Below are 15,944 nucleotides of genomic sequence, written 5' to 3' on the forward strand. Positions count from 1 at the left end.
CTCGATTCAACTAAAACGGGTTACATGGTTACGTACGAGGAGAGTAAATTATGTACGTATTTTTAGTACCTAGCCCTATCATACATGTACCCATATATTTAAGCTCATATTGGTGTACGATGCCGGGAACGATAACTTGAGTGCAAGGCTCTTGACTAATCGAAGATTAAGTCAGGTGCGAATTCTTGGCGAAGACGCATGAGTACATGTATGTAGTAGATACCAAGATACCAACGCCCTAATGGATCCCAGCTGAGCCTCTTTCACTCTTCCCACACTAAGAAGATCCACGAATAGAGTAGACTTCAATTGTTAACCCCCCGCAAACTTCCTGCTAGAACCAAACAACAAATCCCCTAGAGGCAAGCAAGGAAGGACCCTCGCCTACAGCTGTATTCATCGTAACTGCCTTTAAAGAGGTGTTGCACTTTCCATACCTGCAGACCAAAACCCGGCCGTAGATACATAGCATCGTCATCGCAACTTTCCTAAACCCACCACCCTCCTGAAATAGCAGTTGACAGAACCCTCTGTCTTGTGTTAACCTAAATATCACCACTGGCGCACCTACAAGCCAATGTGGCGGGATAGAACCAACCTGTGAGATGAGTTTCGTGTCTTTTTACTCCACTTATTATCTAACTACCTACTCTACCAAAGATACATCTCCTATCGCCAGTCTTACTCCCACCATCCAGCTAAACGTCCTCGTTTCGGCCCCTCTGCGGGTGCATTCTCCCCCAGCTTCCACACGGACGAAGAGCGTCGTGGTCTCATCTCATCTAATGACGCTGAAGACACATTCTCCAATAATGGAGACACAATCATTGAGATGGATTTACTCCCCCCACGGTGGGCCGATGTTTCCGACGACGTCAACGAAATTTTGGTGGATATAGCACGCAAGTCTGCCAAGCTGGACAAGCTGCACCAAAAACACGTTCTTCCTGGATTCGATGACAATCGATCAGCGGAAGAGGGGGAAATTGAAAGGCTGACAACGGAAATCACGAGCGCATTTCACCAGTGTCAAAATAAGATACGCAAAGTGCAAGTCATGGTGAACAGTGCGGCCGGCGAGGTGTCCAGAGCAGAAGAGGCCATGAGTAAGAATATTCAGATAAATCTAGCGACCAAGGTCCAAGAAGCAAGCACGTCATTTAGAAAGAAGCAATCAGCTTATCTTAAAAGTATGTTTCCATTTGCACGCCGGGATGTCGGGAATGTCAGGAAATAGAAGAGGAGTACTAATTTTAAAATCTAAGAACTCCGCGGCCTCTCCGGAATGACGACGCCACTGGATCGCGCTGGTTCACCATCTCAACTTTACCAAGACTCGGATCCTTCCGCAGATATCTCATTCTCGCAGTCAGCGCTGCAGCAGTCAGCTACACTGACCTCGAACGATGCTGCTATCATGCAACGGGAGCGAGAGATCACGGACATAGCAAAAGGGATTATAGAGCTCGCCGATATATTTAAGGAGTTGCAGACCATGGTAATAGATCAAGGTACATTACTTGACAGGATAGACTACAATGTCGAACAGATGAGCGTACATATTAAAGCGGCAGACAAAGAAATGACAGTGGTTTGTTTCCTGTCTACATTTTGGTCATCAGAGATCTGTAGAACTCATAAATGCACAACAGGCCTCTGGTTATCAGCGCAGAACAACTAAACGAAAAGCAATATTGCTTTTACTGCTCTTAGTAGTCGGCATGATTATTCTTCTCGTCATCAAACCGAAAAAGCATACACCTCTCCCCCCTCCTGACCCGAACATGCCTCGTCCGCCTCCAATCCCTGTGAAAGACGAGCCCCCGGCATACCGCCGATTCGTTCCTGCATTGGAGGATAACCTAGCGAAGACGAAGGGTAGACGTCGGGTGCGGGAACGTGCAATGGTGGTAGTGAAAATTGAACGTTAATAGGATGATTTAGACTATCTTTGACAGTAGGTCATGACGCCTCACACCTTGATATGCTTTTTGTAAACTATGGGTTTTCTTCTTTGCTTCTTTTCTTCCTGCCTCACCCACTCCTCCATTCCCTGCCCAAATCTTGAAGACAAGGGAAAATATAATTATAGGCTAGGCGATTATTCTTGCGGGGAGTTCAGTGAAGTAGGTCGTTAGAGTTTGGTTGAATTCAAACCGTAAAACGTCTTTAAAGACGGAGCTACATAAAGTATATAATTTTCACTCATTTTGCCGCAGTGTTATCGTCTCGCAGTGTTACATTTAAGTAAGTAATTAGTATACAGTAGATATAGAAAGGGGCTAAAAAAAAAGGCTAGGCAATCATAGTAACACGAGTGGTCGCCCGCCTGGTATAGGTAAGATCTAAGGTAACCCTCGTATATCATAACTAAGTGCTCGCGTTACTGGTATACCAGCCGGTACCGTATTGGTGGCAGTCATGTATTGATTGCTCAAGCAGAATATCAATATTCTGGAAGAGGAGATTGGTGGTGAATAGAGAAGGCCAGGGAATCTCTTTCTTGTACTTATAATCTTAGTAGGTTAAAAGACAGACATAATCAGTCAACCCAGCTTCTTCTCTTTAAAGCTGTCCCCATAGGCTCTGTTCTTCCCTCTCCTGTTTGTACCAATCAGTACGTAGCCGTTCTTTGCTAACTTCCACTCGTCCTGGCAATTTAAACTATAGTTGACCATGATATATACAGGAGAAATACAGAGTGCCCGATTTCGCTAGCTTACTTCAACCAGGTTTGCGGAGTTTCAGACACATTCCCCACTCAACTCTAATTCGCATGCTCGAAAACTTTGAATTAACCTAGGAAGAATTCATTACTTGAAATGCGCTAGAACCTATTCATACTTGAGGTGTACGCATGAAGGAGAACAAATCAATGCCGCACTTAAAGATTTATGGACGGGCTCTCAAGCTTTATAAATTTGATGATGGCGACGCTCCACCATTAATAGCACACATTGCTCCTTTTTACGCATGAGAAACCGGTGATCATGAACCGAGATCCCTCAGACAGACCGAGTGTGCTGAGTAATGATAGAAAAGGAAACCCTTTTTCGGCGGGGGGTACTTACTTCAGTTCCATGGATCTGGCATTCCCGGCAGAATGGGTATCGAGTGAGAACTGATGATTACATAGTGTTATGAGTTCTAAATTTTCTCATGTAATATATGTTCCGTCCCAGTCACAAATGCTCATTATTGGCCAATGGACCATAATTGGTGAACAAGCTCTTATTTTTCGCTTACAGGCCATTCTGCTATATAGTTCTCAGCTTTTCCCGCGGAAAGCCATTGGCCCTGGTTAATTAGCTATTTGCTAAAGAAATATTTATTTGCATTACTTATGTAGCTATAGCCCCAGGGCAGTGGTATATCAGGGGCAAGGGCATATACGTCATGTAGGTAGAATGTGTCCCTTGAGTTTCTTAGTTGTTAGGCGATGGGGTTTGGGAGTCAATTAGTCGAGTTTGGTCAAATTCTGGTAGGAATTGGCCATCTGGACAGAAGATCAGTGACCGTTTGTCAATCTCAGGAAGCATTGGTCCATAGGCAAGATTTGTCAACAGGACGGCTAGTTGGGCAATGGGCCGGCCTGTTGGCCAATGTGATATACTCGTGACTGGGACGGAACATATATATAAACGAAGTTGGCTGTGAATAAGAAGTATATAAAAGACGCATCCTGTCGGATGAATATAACAGTTAATATATCCTTTTTGTCATTTTCAAGGAACGGCCGTTTTTACCATACGAGGAGGCGTTGCTGCTAAATTAGTATTTCTAGTCCATCAAGCTTCTTCGATCTGGTCGGCTGCAGCTGGCATAAAAACCTGTGAAAACTAGGGAGGAATTGTATGGTACAAATCAATACCAAAAAGCCCTGGATAAAATCAAGCCTCCCACCTACATAATTTGCATACTTGATAGGCAGGGTTTAGTTGGCGAAGAAGAAAATTTATAAAGGCCTACAATACCTCCACCACAAATAGATAACACATAGCTTATCATCTCCGATATCGTATTTAATTCCAACACTACCTTCGCATTCAATCATCAATAACTTCTCAACTCAGCTTTCAGTACTCTGTAATCCATATCCGAAGTTAAGAATTAGGTGGTTTGAAATATGTTGAGAAATTCGATTAAATCGCCTTTGAATTAACTCAACTTTCCTACAGCGACTTCACTAGCTCATGTATACACCCAAGTTACCCACTATCACTACTTTTTCCCACCTCTAAACATTTTTAATGGATCCCTGCCCCCAGCTCCAGCACTTTTCCTTCCGGCCTTGCCTGTTTTCTTCATCCTGGCCTTCCTGATTCTGTTGTCGCTGCTCTTCCTGATACCCACAAATCCTCCTCTACCGGTGGAATCCAAAGATCCAGAAGAGAGAACAGCCTTCCCAGTTGTTGGAAGAAGGTAATCAGGGACGTGCTTCAAGTGTGGCTGAATCCTTGCAGCTCTCAGCTCGCCATCGTGCCTCAAGTGGATTAAATCTTCTGGATTTTCCTCGAAATGACGCTTCAATTTCTCGCTAGCCAAAAGCTCTTGACGAATCTCCCGTGTACGAGCCTCGCGGATAGCAACACGGGTCACGGCACGGAGTGCATCGTCCATACGATACCTGAATGCATCGACTTGCTTCATATCGAAGTGATAAGGTTTCACCTCTTTCCCACGCTTTTTCTGGTGTCTGGTAATCTTTGCAAGTACTTTCTCATCGTTCCCACAGGTTGGGAAGCTGGTAGGTTTGTGTTTTCGGAAAAGCTCCGCAGGGATAGCGAAAGAAAGCGCCATGCCAGTCTTTCCTGCGCGTGCGGTACGGCCAATACGATGTGTATAAGACTTGGAGGTCGTTGGAAGATCGAAATTGAGGACGCAGGCGACGTTTTGAAAGTCGATACCACGGGAAACGCCGTATTCCTTGTCCCGGCGAACCTTCCTTCGTTTTTTCTTCAGAGACATTTTGGATACTGCTACTTCTACTCCCTTTACTTCATCAGGACTGACATTAAGGGCCTTTGAGCTTTTGTGTGGTTTTGTTGCTTCATTCTCATCTACTTCTCTCCCTTCATCTTCCTCATCTTCGTCTCCTAATATTTCGTTTTCGTCCGTGGCGATGATTATCTCGTAAACATTCTTATTGAATTCATCCACGATATGAAGACGAGAATTGACGGGTAGCTCTGAGTTGAGGACGCAACTCCGTATCCCAAACTGTTCCAAGAAGAGCTTGAGACGGTAGCACCGATCTATATCGCCAACAAAGATGATGCATTTCCCCTTTATGAGCTTAAGCTTGAAAATCACGTAGGCCAGCAGAAACTTCTCATCTTCCCCACACCTATTTCCCTCACAATTGGTTGGTTAGTTAGTCAATCATTATATGTCTATAAATCAGAGATTGATGCTGTAGGACGTACTTGACCACAAATTGACTTACGCCTTCTCCGTCTTCTGCTTCATTCTCCTCCAACCGTAGTATTACTGGATTTCGACAAAAAAGCGCTTTTAATGTTTCGACTTCCGCAGTTAATGTAGCACTCATAAGAAACGTCTGAAGGCCCTTTGGCAGTGCTTTTGCCACAGCTTGTAAATCATCCTCGTATCCATAAGATAACACTAAATCAGCCTCGTCAATTACAAGGTGGGTAACCTTTGATGTAAGGACATGCGTTGAAAGATTGCTGTGGACGAGGGCACGGGAAGGTGTAGCAATGACTATATCCGGTCTTTCGGCGAGCAGGGACCTGGATATTTCAAGAAGACGGCCATGTTAGCTCTACTTCTTTGTAGTTCTGTACAACACTCGTGATATCGGAAATCTGGTAATTTTTTAAAAAGGTCCTTACTGTTGAACCTGTTCCGACACATTCTGGGCTATGTTTACAGCTCTGATTTCTTTCGCGCAGTAAGCTGCAAGTTTCTCGGCGGTCCTGTGAACCTGTTGTGCAAGTTCCCTCGTCGGAACGAGGATCAGGGCACTTGTGAACTTTTCGTCCGGAGAACTCTATAGTCCCACAAATTTTAAGTTAGCCTATTATAGAGATAGATTTGTCGCATCGACAAGAATACCTCTTTCCGTTTGAGTATTGTTTGGAGTATTGGTAATAAATATGCTGCTGTCTTCCCGGAACCGGTTTTTGCTCTAGCTAGACACAAATTATTGTCAGTCTTCACTCTAGCTTTCGGAGTACTCTCAAGCCGCTCCTTTTACTGGGGACTTGAAATGACCAGTACCTAAAATATCCTTTCCTTCCAATGCCAGAGGAATAGCTTTCGCCTGTACCAATGTAGGATGCGCAAAGTTCAATTTTGCGATACCTTGTAATAATCTAGCATCTAGGCCTAGACTGGAAAAGGAGGAATTTGAGTCAACTGTTGACTCGTCAGCTATCGCCGTGGTTTCGTCTTCACCATGTTTTCGCTTCATTGTTAAATTGTGGGTTGCATGAATTCTCGAATAAGGTTCAGGGTATATTTTTTTTTGAGGATTAATAGGCAGAAGACTTGGCGAGTCTGTGAAACAGCCTGTTACCCTGCTGCTCAAAAACCGTGTATGCGCTTGGAGAACCAGACCCGTCCGTAGCTGTGTTTGACCTGGTAGCTGAGCCTTGGCGTCCCCAAAGTGAACTCCAATCCCTGACTACATACCATTAACTACTGTACCTACATGTACATGTAGGTACTCTACTCTAGACCGATTCGCCTAGTACAGATGCGCTAGACTGTATGTAGTCTATAACAGTATAGCTACAATATAACTAACCAGAACAAGTATAGCTTGATCCAAAGTTGGCCTCAAGCGCTAGGCTCTCGTGAATTTTGCAGAGGGTTAGGTTTGTTTCCCTTCCATGGCCACACCGGAGGTGTCACCGTGAAGCATACTACATGTAGGTACATAGCAGAATGTATATTTAACAATGTGGATTAAGGAATCTACTCTGGCAATGTTGTTCAGATGGTTATGCATACAATTCTATCAGAACCAATTGTTTTCTACTCTAGAGGAGGCTTTTGAATTTCGTTCTCACAAAAACTGTTTGCTTCCAACGCCGGTGTGGGTTTATGGCTTTTCGGGCCATAGTATATTGCTCTCACTGGACAATTGAAGGCTAGGGGAGTTTCCAATTTTGTCCAATTTCGGTGTGCTTTCATATGTGATGGTGATTTATACAAAAAACTAAACCTAACCCTGGTGGCCGGTATATATTGGATGTTCACTAAACGGTGGGAATATAACCTTGAGCGGAGTATTACTCTATAATACATCGAATAACAAACTTTCCTGTATGTACATATGTACAAACAACCCCCAAAGTATAGGTGATCTTCCCTGGCAAAATTATGTTCGGTATAGTTATAAGTGAAAACGGGGGGAAATTAACACGGCCAGCTACTTGCTACTGATTTTACACTACCCCCCCCCCCCCCCCTTTTCCCAACTCCAAATTCGTTGTAAAATTAACCTTTATAGCCCAACCAGTCTATGTATATATGTGTGTATGTGTGTATGTGCCGGCGTGTATGTGCGTGTGTACGCATACCTCACTCTTAAATTTCACGACCGTCCAAAAATAAAGTCAAGATCATCAACGTTGATGTGAATCCTTATCCGATAAACCCTTGGCCTTCAGAGATTCTTCCTCGTCATCCTCAACTACCGCCTCCTCCTCTGTTTCCTCCGCCTCCTCCATCAATGCCTCAGCTTCAATTGGTAGACCGTGTGGTGGTCTTGGGGAGATTTCCCCTCCGTGAAGTTGCCATTCCATAAGCTTACTAAAAGGGCCATCTCTCGAACTCAATTCCTTGAATGTTCCTTGTTCCGCAACTCGTCCATCAGAACCCAGCACAATGATTCGATCGCTTCTCTTGATGGTCGAAAGCCTATGGGCGATACTAATAGTTGTACAGGACGAACGCATGAGTTTCGTCAGGGCTTCGTTTACAGCGGTTTCAGACTCAGCATCTAGGGCTGAAGTAGCTTCGTCGAGAATGAGGATATCGGGATCTTTAACAAGAGCGCGAGCAATAGCAATGCGCTGCTTCTGTCCCCCGGAAAGCATGGCACCGCGAGCACCTACAGAGGTTTCTAAGCCATCCGGAAAATCAGAGATAAACTGGCAGTTCGCCTTCCTTGCAGCAGCAATGATCTCCGCCTTTGTTGCATTGGGCTTCCCATAAGCGATGTTTTCGGCAATCGTTCCGGAAAAGAGGACGGGTTCCTGGGCAACGACACCAATTCTTCGACGTAGTGACTTAAGGTTGAATGTCGAAATGTCTACGTCATTGATTCTGATTGAACCAGATGCAGGTGCGTAAAATCTGAGAAGTAGAGAGCCTATAAACTGGGGTTAGAATCCACCAACCGAGAAAAAAAAGAAAGAAGAAAAGAAGCAAATTAATCGTTTACTAATTGTAGATTTTCCGCCCCCAGAGGAACCGACGATAGCAACATTTGTGCCGGGAGGAATTTCAAAATTCAATCCATCGAAAATATTGACTGCCGGGCGGGTCGGATAGCTAAAAACAATATCTTCAAATTTTATGGTTCCACGGGCCGATGTGACAGGATTTCCAGCTAGCATAGAAGTCAGTCATGAATGTAACTCCAGCGATATTACCAACGTCCTCCAAAGGTACCTGGGCACCGTGGTTCATCGCTAGAGAGAGATTTTATCTCCTCGATCAGATAAACCACGGGACCCGAAAGCATTCAAATACCGCTAAGACTAAAGGAGCTGACCTGTAGGAGAAATTGATGGCTTTCTGTCTTGCAGCTCAAACAAACGGCTAGCAGCACCCACTCCTTTCATGAGTTCGGAGTAAAAGCTTGACAGCCCAAAAAGACTTGATCCAGCGTATGCGGTGTACCTAATTTTCGCTTAGCAAAATCTCTTGAAGGGGCGTTGATAAGGGTTTACATCAAAAACGAAGACAATTCACCGATGCTAATCGCACCTGACTTCACTTGTTCGCCACCAATGTAAAGGATTGCAAGAATAGTCATATTTCCAATCAATCCTGTCTAAACACCACATCTGTTAGTAGGAAATTAGGGAAGAAAGCACCACGAATAATCATCTGTCCATTTTCTTTCATCCATAGAGAGGCTTGCTTACGCTACTGAAAAAGGTTGCACTGATCAAAGCCTCTCGTTTTCCGAGCTCGAAGATCTTTTTAACTTGGCGATTATACCTCGCAACTTCCAATATCTCCCCAGCAAATGCTTGACTGGTCCTGACGTTGCCGAGACGCTCTTCGGCAATTTTTGTCAAGGTTCCGACATTTCGTTGAATCTTTCTACTCAAATTTCGAATACTCCTTCCGTAAAAGAAAGCGCCGATAGCGATTGGGGGGAACATGATAGTCATAACCGCGGTCAACTTTAAGCTCACGTACGCCATTAATCCTAAGCCAGCACCACCAGTGACAAGGGCTCGGAGACCATCAGAGATATTTTGAGTGATGCTTTTACCAACGACCACAGTATCGGAAGAAAGACGTGAAATCAAATCTCCTACACGATTTGCATCGAAAAATTCGGCGTTCTGGACGTAGGTTCGACGAAATAGTTGAGACCGGAGACGGGCAACAATACGTTCACCAACAATACGGAGGAGAATTATGCGCGCATAGTTGGCCCCAGCACCCATGATTAAAACCTGGAGCAGTATTAACCCGCCGTTCACGCCTAAAAATATGTGGAATGTGGTATACCCCTGCGAGAGCCATGTAAAATTGTGGAAGTGCCAATCCAAACAATGTTCCAGCTTCTCCTTCAGGCTTTGTTGCCATATCCAATATTTTTCCAATAGAGAAGCTTGTTTGAACATTTTTAGTATGACTACATATCCTCATGCGCTTTTCGGTGAGTACTTACGGAATAGACATCGTAATGGTAGAACTAACCAATAGAAAGACAAAGGCAACTGCAATTGGCTTTTAGAATTCAAATGTACTGCCAAACCTAACATAATCAAACACTCACCTCCAAGCCATTTCGCCTCTGGACGGGCAATTTTTAAGAGTCGAACAATTTCCCCCATTCCTGGTTTAGTTGAGTTTGGTGATCCATCTTTATTGAGCCTTGCCGAAAGATTAACTTGAGCTGCGCGAGTTGCTTTCTCGGAGCGCCCAAAACCTTCAACTTCTGCCGGTGTTATATCCTGTTTCTTGACCTTATTATCTGGTTGCTGAGTTGGGTTCGATTTTCGTGATGTGGAGAATGGGTAATGTTGTTCTCTTGGGGCCCAGCTATTCCAAGGGACACGGCTCTGTGTACAGAACCTCGGAAAAGGTTTCAGAGCGCTTTGGGGGCGCAATTGAGCAATATGAAATGAAATAGACTCCTTGGGGCGGGATCTAAGGGCATTAAATTGAGTCGAAGTAGTATATGAATGGCATTGTGAAGCTGGTAGTGGAAGGAGTACTCTTGGGGGCGAGACTAGGGAACCTCGGAGCCCTGAGCGTAGAGGAGGGATCAACGAGCGCATGACATGGAAATTGATCGCAAGAAGCGAACACTCGAGTGCCTTTGAAGCCTCGATAGCTCAACGTTTGAAAAGAGCAATATATCGTCTCGAGAATTTTCGATAGTGATGCTTCTGTTTGTCGGGCAAATGGTAGTGGGTTGAAAGCACCAGTACAGTATTATTGATGGTGGGGGTGGTGAATGCCGAACTGCGCCAAGACCTACGGTTGGATGGAGAACATGCATGGAAGTGCCTAGACGACTCAAGATCTCACGATACACTGTGCCATGGCCTATTTCACATAAATTACCTCCTCTGCATAAAGCTTTGCAGTCGAGCGCTGCAGGTCTTCCTTCAATCCACAGCCTTAGTATTTAAACATTGATCAATATCAGTTACCTCCTCTCACGCACTCCATCCTTATCTCTCTGATCAGTTGATCACTGCCATCCTGTAGTGTGACCAATTGCGTATGTAACTAACTGCACGACCCCTCCTCCTCAAATACCTACTTTATACACTGTCTAAGCACTCCCCACGAACAATCAGCACCATATCGTTTTCAACACGATCACCACCCCTCTTTTGTCCGTTTCTACCACTGTGTCATCCAAGTTCCATCCATCCATCTACGCTTACGTTGTAGCGATCCGTATTCGATAATCGGTAGCTACTATTTAAACACACCGCCTTCACCTCATTGTTATCCATCTCGGTAGTCAGTAACAAAGATCAGCCATGGTTCTTGATTACTCCAAGTGGGATAAGTAGGTGCTCCAACTTGTTCATTCATTTAGTATCTTCCCTTTCTCTTCTGTACTCCTCTCATTTTACAATCTACCCCTCTGTTCGGAAGAACGCAAGTTCCCTAAAGCTAACGAAACCGCAAATAACAGGATCGAATTATCCGATGACTCTGATATTGAGGTCCACCGTAAGCATAAAGGCTTTCCCCTCTTTTCTTTAAATTTTAGCTGACAGGAACGTCCGCAGCTAATGTCGACAAACGTTCTTTTATCAACGCCAAGAGGCGTCAGATACATGAGACGCGCGCTGTACGCAAACAAAACATTACTAACATACGCATGGAACTTTCTATGAATGATGTTCTTCTCAAACGCTTAACGAAACTTATTTCCACTTTGGAATCTAGTTCTACGTCTAAGTCCCCAGAGGATGTGGTACTCCAAGCTCTTGTCGATATTTCGTCTGAGGAAGGAGAGCAAAAGACACCACCTCTCCCTCCAAACACCCCCACATATGCACAAATGATGGCATCACTAGTCGACTCAATAAAGAAAGAAATCGATCAAGAATCCCCGGTAGACCGCGCAAAGGCGTTCTTAGATAAGCTTAAAGGGCATAAGGTGAAACTTACAGAAGTTTATGCCCAGTCTAGTAAAAGATTGGCGGAGTTGGAAAAGGAGGAAAGTTCAAAGATCACAAGTGATCAACTCCATGACGGATTTTCTGCTGGCCATGTCAATAAGTCTGTACAATTTCCAGCTGCTTCGGAAAAGAAGAAGACTTCTCAAAAAGTACACGCCGTGGAACAGTTAAACCCGGGTGCTAAACCCCTAGAATCTCGTAATGATTCTACATCTTCGGGCGCCGAGGCAGATTTAGAGGAATCGGCGGAGGATGATAACGAAGATCATATTGAGCCGACAAGATTGGGTCGAGAATTTGCAAAGATTAAGATTGGCGATTATAGGCAGTGCATGGAATATGTCTCACGAAACCCAGCAGTAGTAGCTGAGAGAGAAACAGATGGGCTCTTGATCGAGGCATTCAATGCTCAGATTGAGGGTAAAGATGAGTATGCAAAGCAATGCGTACACCAGGCGCTATTGTTACAATACTGCCGCCAATTGGGAAGGGACGGTGTCGCATTATTTTTCAAGCGGTATATATTCTACGAGAACCCATGCGTGTATCCTTGCTGATAACCATGCGTCCAGTATAACAACACCAAATCACCAAGCACAGAAGGTCTTTCACGAAGATGTCTCGACAACCTACCTACGAATTCGTGAACGTGCAAGGACCATGGCTGAAGAACGCAATAACCAAGCAGCCGGAGTGGAACAAATCCAGTTGCACGCTGTCGATCCTAACACTCAAATCACCATTGCCGTTCCATCAGCTGACTCGGAAGACCCGGAAATACAAGGCTCACGGAAGATATTTGAGTCCTTTCCGCCAGGCCTACAAAGAGCACTCGAGAGTGGGAGTCTAGACGAAGTCAATAAGGTACTTGGAAAAATGAGCGTTGAGGAAGCGGAAGAAATTGTTGGGCTTCTTGGAGAGGTAAATCCCTACGCCAGTAATAATTGGACGTAATACTCACCAATTTCTAGGGGGGCATGTTATCGCTTGAAAGCCAGATCATTGACGCTACCACGGAAGAAGGCAAAGAGAAGCTAAAGCAAATCGAAGAGGATGAGAGGCAAGCAAGGGCAAATAACTCTGATAGCACTGATGGCACTACCACTGCTACAGAAGCTGATATAAAGGGGAAAGGTAAAGCAAAGGCAGAGTCTTCGTATATCGAAGAGATCGATTGATCGAAAATATGCTCTGATTTTGGTTTAGCTATTGCTGTACATGTATTGCATCCACTCAGTAAATATTGTATTCAGTTACGAGCTTGCGCATGGAAGGAAAGAATACATGTGACCCCTCTGGAATAAACCAGTATATGCTTTTGCTATTTGCTAGTTACGTTTCTTACATCGAGATTTCCAGCCTATGTCTACCTCTCTCTTCTGATCTTCCCCTTCTACTACTGTTCGTATTACAGCAAATTCAATTACCAAGCTGATATCAATGTAAATTCTTACTCACTTAATCACTTAATTAATTAATCGGTAGTATGGTGCGCACACTCTTAAAGGCGATACGGTGGCACCCGGAAGTAGAACAATTGTGGCTGCAATATGAACTCATGGGCCAATTAGAGAGCTCATTTCTAGCCATTTTGCTGCATTACTTCCACAACTCGGTCAGGTTTGCTTTTCGGGGGTATATCTAATAAGTATATAGATATACCGATATGCAATGTGTTATTTAAAGGTTTTGATTGGCCAGGTTTGAGGGGTTTTCTTTTTCTCTATCAAATATGTTTGAGTCAGCCAGTAGATATTGGTTCCAACATACCTTGAGTCAACCAAATAGTATATCAGATATGTGCACAGGGCATCTTGGGGTTTCAGTGATCTTAAGCGTTGGTAAACTGATATTGTTTAAGCCATAACAGTTCCTACTCCGGCCAAAGGCCGGAAAATGCTTGTATGGGATAATACTGTTCCACTTTGTTCAGTCTTGGCGCTTTTTACAAAAACAGCCAATTTCAATCTCTTATAACTTCATGACCATGATAGATATCAAAAATCTGTAAGGTAAAAATCATGTTCATTATTATGGGGCGGTAAATGTGTCAAAAGTAATTTTACCAACGGTAGTAAATTATCTTACCACTGGTGGTGAAAATAATACCAGTATTTATACCCTATAATGCTAATTTTTATGATAAAAGCACAGACCTTTTGACACATTTACCGCTCCATACACTATTACTATACTTCTTACCAATTTTTTCTATCTTTTTTGGTGAGGAAGTTATAAGCGATTGATCTTTCGTCACCCTTGGTTACCTTTAGAGTGGGCGCACCATACATTATCAGAGAACAAGCGAGTGATAGCCTGTGATTGTGGTAACCCACCGAGTGATATTCGGTGATGCATACACTTTCAGATCAGATATATTTTCAATAGCATAAAAATAGCAGATTTAAACTCGCTCTCTTTAAGGGCCAGTGTGGTCCACGATGACGAGTGTCCTTGTGTTCTTGCCTCGAGGATATGTTCTCGATGACAAACGAGGACAGTGGTCCAAAAGGACAAGGGGCCTCGAGGACAATGACTGTCCTTGCCTCGAGGACTTCCAAGGACAATTCTTAGCTATAATACACACATTATATATACTAATAGAATGAGGTCATTAATAAAATATACCTTTCATTTTAAGATTTTTGTTCTACCGGGTCGTTTTTTATCGTTCTCGAGGTTCCTCAAGGATAGACAAGGACAGAGGTTAACGAGGATGAGGTACCTTGAGGACACCCCCAAACCTCGCCTAGAGTATCCTCGTGGGCTCCACTGTTAAGACTTCCTTAAGATAATGCTAAGAAAACGAATTTTCATGGGAAATCGAGGTATTGGCGCACGGCAATATCCCTCAACTTCCAGCGGATACCACAGCACACACAATCAAAATTATCAAGCTTCAAGATATTGTAATATAGACACTACTTCAGTATTATTATAAGTTCCAAGGGTTATCAACTAGCGTTGATTGCTGGCGAGAGCTTTAAAAAGTCAATTTTGGTACGTTTTGGCCAATTGGGCGTTATATCCTAGGGCTTTTAGTTTTAACATAGAAGGGGTATTCAATTTTAGAAATATATAAATATACCTTTATAACGCTGCAATATTACAATGTTGCTTATATGGCACTGAATTTTTCAAACATTTAAATACTTCTGGATGCACATGCCATGTTGTAGGAGGAAATATGTTACTATATTAATTTAAGATTTGTGCTTAGTGTACTCTACTAGTCAATCATCTTTATATGATACACATATATGGTCTATACTTTGGAAAATAAGGTAGGTTGGTGATGCTTATTTTTCTCGTTCATATTTCAGAACACACGACCGCTGACTGTTCTAAGCGGTCAATATGTCGAGCACATGCCAAGTATATAGCTATAAAAGCGCTAGCACGTATTTAAAGAAGTGAATACCCCGAGAGTTATATATATATATATATAATCCACACTATACAATTCTTTCTGAACAGCAGAACTCATTGGATGGGTTGTAACTCAATGGAGATGGAGAAACCACTAAGCCAATATTGGTTAAAATATCACGATCCCGCCTCCATCTCATGAAAAGATGTAGCGAGCATTATAGTACGTAGGGCGCCTAGCTGGTGTACGTCTCAAACCCAATATGATATTACAATAAATGACCAGATACTTTGCACACTCATGATGTCACCTTGTAAATTTAGTCAAACCTCTTAAGATTTTGATTTGGCGCAATCACCATATAGAGCTGCATACCTACTCACTAACGGGGTGACGATAGATAAATAAATCAATGAACTCAGGCACTGGTCACGATGAAATATGCTCTATGGCAATCCAAGACTTGAGGCACATATCCCGTCCAATTAATTGACACCTCTTATTCAGTACAATTATTGCCTGACCTAGAATGTACACATCTCAGATCAGAATATGTGATTGCCAACCATTTTAGGCGGTCAATATACGGAGGTGTTTATGAAAACCTTTGCAGATGGCCTCTACTTATACACCCTAAGCACTTCCGCGGTATCCCTACGAACTTCCAACTTACAAAACTATGAGAAGGTATACGTATGTATTACCCC

The 15,944-nt window shown here is 43.5% G+C and overlaps 4 protein-coding genes across 4 annotated transcripts; 2 read left to right on the plus strand and 2 right to left on the minus strand.

Annotated features, from left to right (window-relative positions):
• Positions 1-577: 577 nt before the first annotated feature.
• Positions 578-1,931, plus strand: H6S33_007762 (uncharacterized protein; the record flags this gene model as incomplete). The annotated part of the gene is made up of 4 exons (XM_044839110.1): positions 578-600; positions 661-1,190; positions 1,266-1,591; positions 1,653-1,931. The coding sequence occupies 4 exons, from the start codon at positions 578-580 to the stop codon at positions 1,929-1,931; spliced, it is 1,158 nt and encodes a 385-aa protein (XP_044688635.1).
• A 2,290-nt stretch (positions 1,932-4,221) lies between these two features.
• H6S33_007763 (uncharacterized protein) lies at positions 4,222-6,436 on the minus strand (the record flags this gene model as incomplete). The annotated part of the gene is made up of 5 exons (XM_044839111.1): positions 4,222-5,347; positions 5,427-5,753; positions 5,856-6,013; positions 6,079-6,155; positions 6,244-6,436. 5 exons carry the CDS (start codon positions 6,434-6,436, stop codon positions 4,222-4,224), a joined length of 1,881 nt encoding a protein of 626 aa, XP_044688636.1.
• A 1,159-nt stretch (positions 6,437-7,595) lies between these two features.
• Positions 7,596-10,499, minus strand: H6S33_007764 (uncharacterized protein; the record flags this gene model as incomplete). The annotated part of the gene is made up of 8 exons (XM_044839112.1): positions 7,596-8,344; positions 8,417-8,584; positions 8,750-8,877; positions 8,928-9,031; positions 9,126-9,668; positions 9,724-9,826; positions 9,887-9,935; positions 9,995-10,499. The coding sequence occupies 8 exons, from the start codon at positions 10,497-10,499 to the stop codon at positions 7,596-7,598; spliced, it is 2,349 nt and encodes a 782-aa protein (XP_044688637.1).
• Positions 10,500-11,216: 717 nt separating this feature from the next.
• Positions 11,217-13,045, plus strand: H6S33_007765 (uncharacterized protein; the record flags this gene model as incomplete). Its single annotated transcript, XM_044839113.1, has 5 exons — positions 11,217-11,245; positions 11,375-11,412; positions 11,472-12,384; positions 12,440-12,788; positions 12,839-13,045. 5 exons carry the CDS (start codon positions 11,217-11,219, stop codon positions 13,043-13,045), a joined length of 1,536 nt encoding a protein of 511 aa, XP_044688638.1.
• Positions 13,046-15,944: the final 2,899 nt, after the last annotated feature.

The sequence above is a fragment of the Morchella sextelata genome (genome assembly GCF_020137385.1).
Source record: "Morchella sextelata strain SCLS chromosome Unknown scls_24, whole genome shotgun sequence".
Taxonomy (NCBI): domain Eukaryota; kingdom Fungi; phylum Ascomycota; class Pezizomycetes; order Pezizales; family Morchellaceae; genus Morchella; species Morchella sextelata.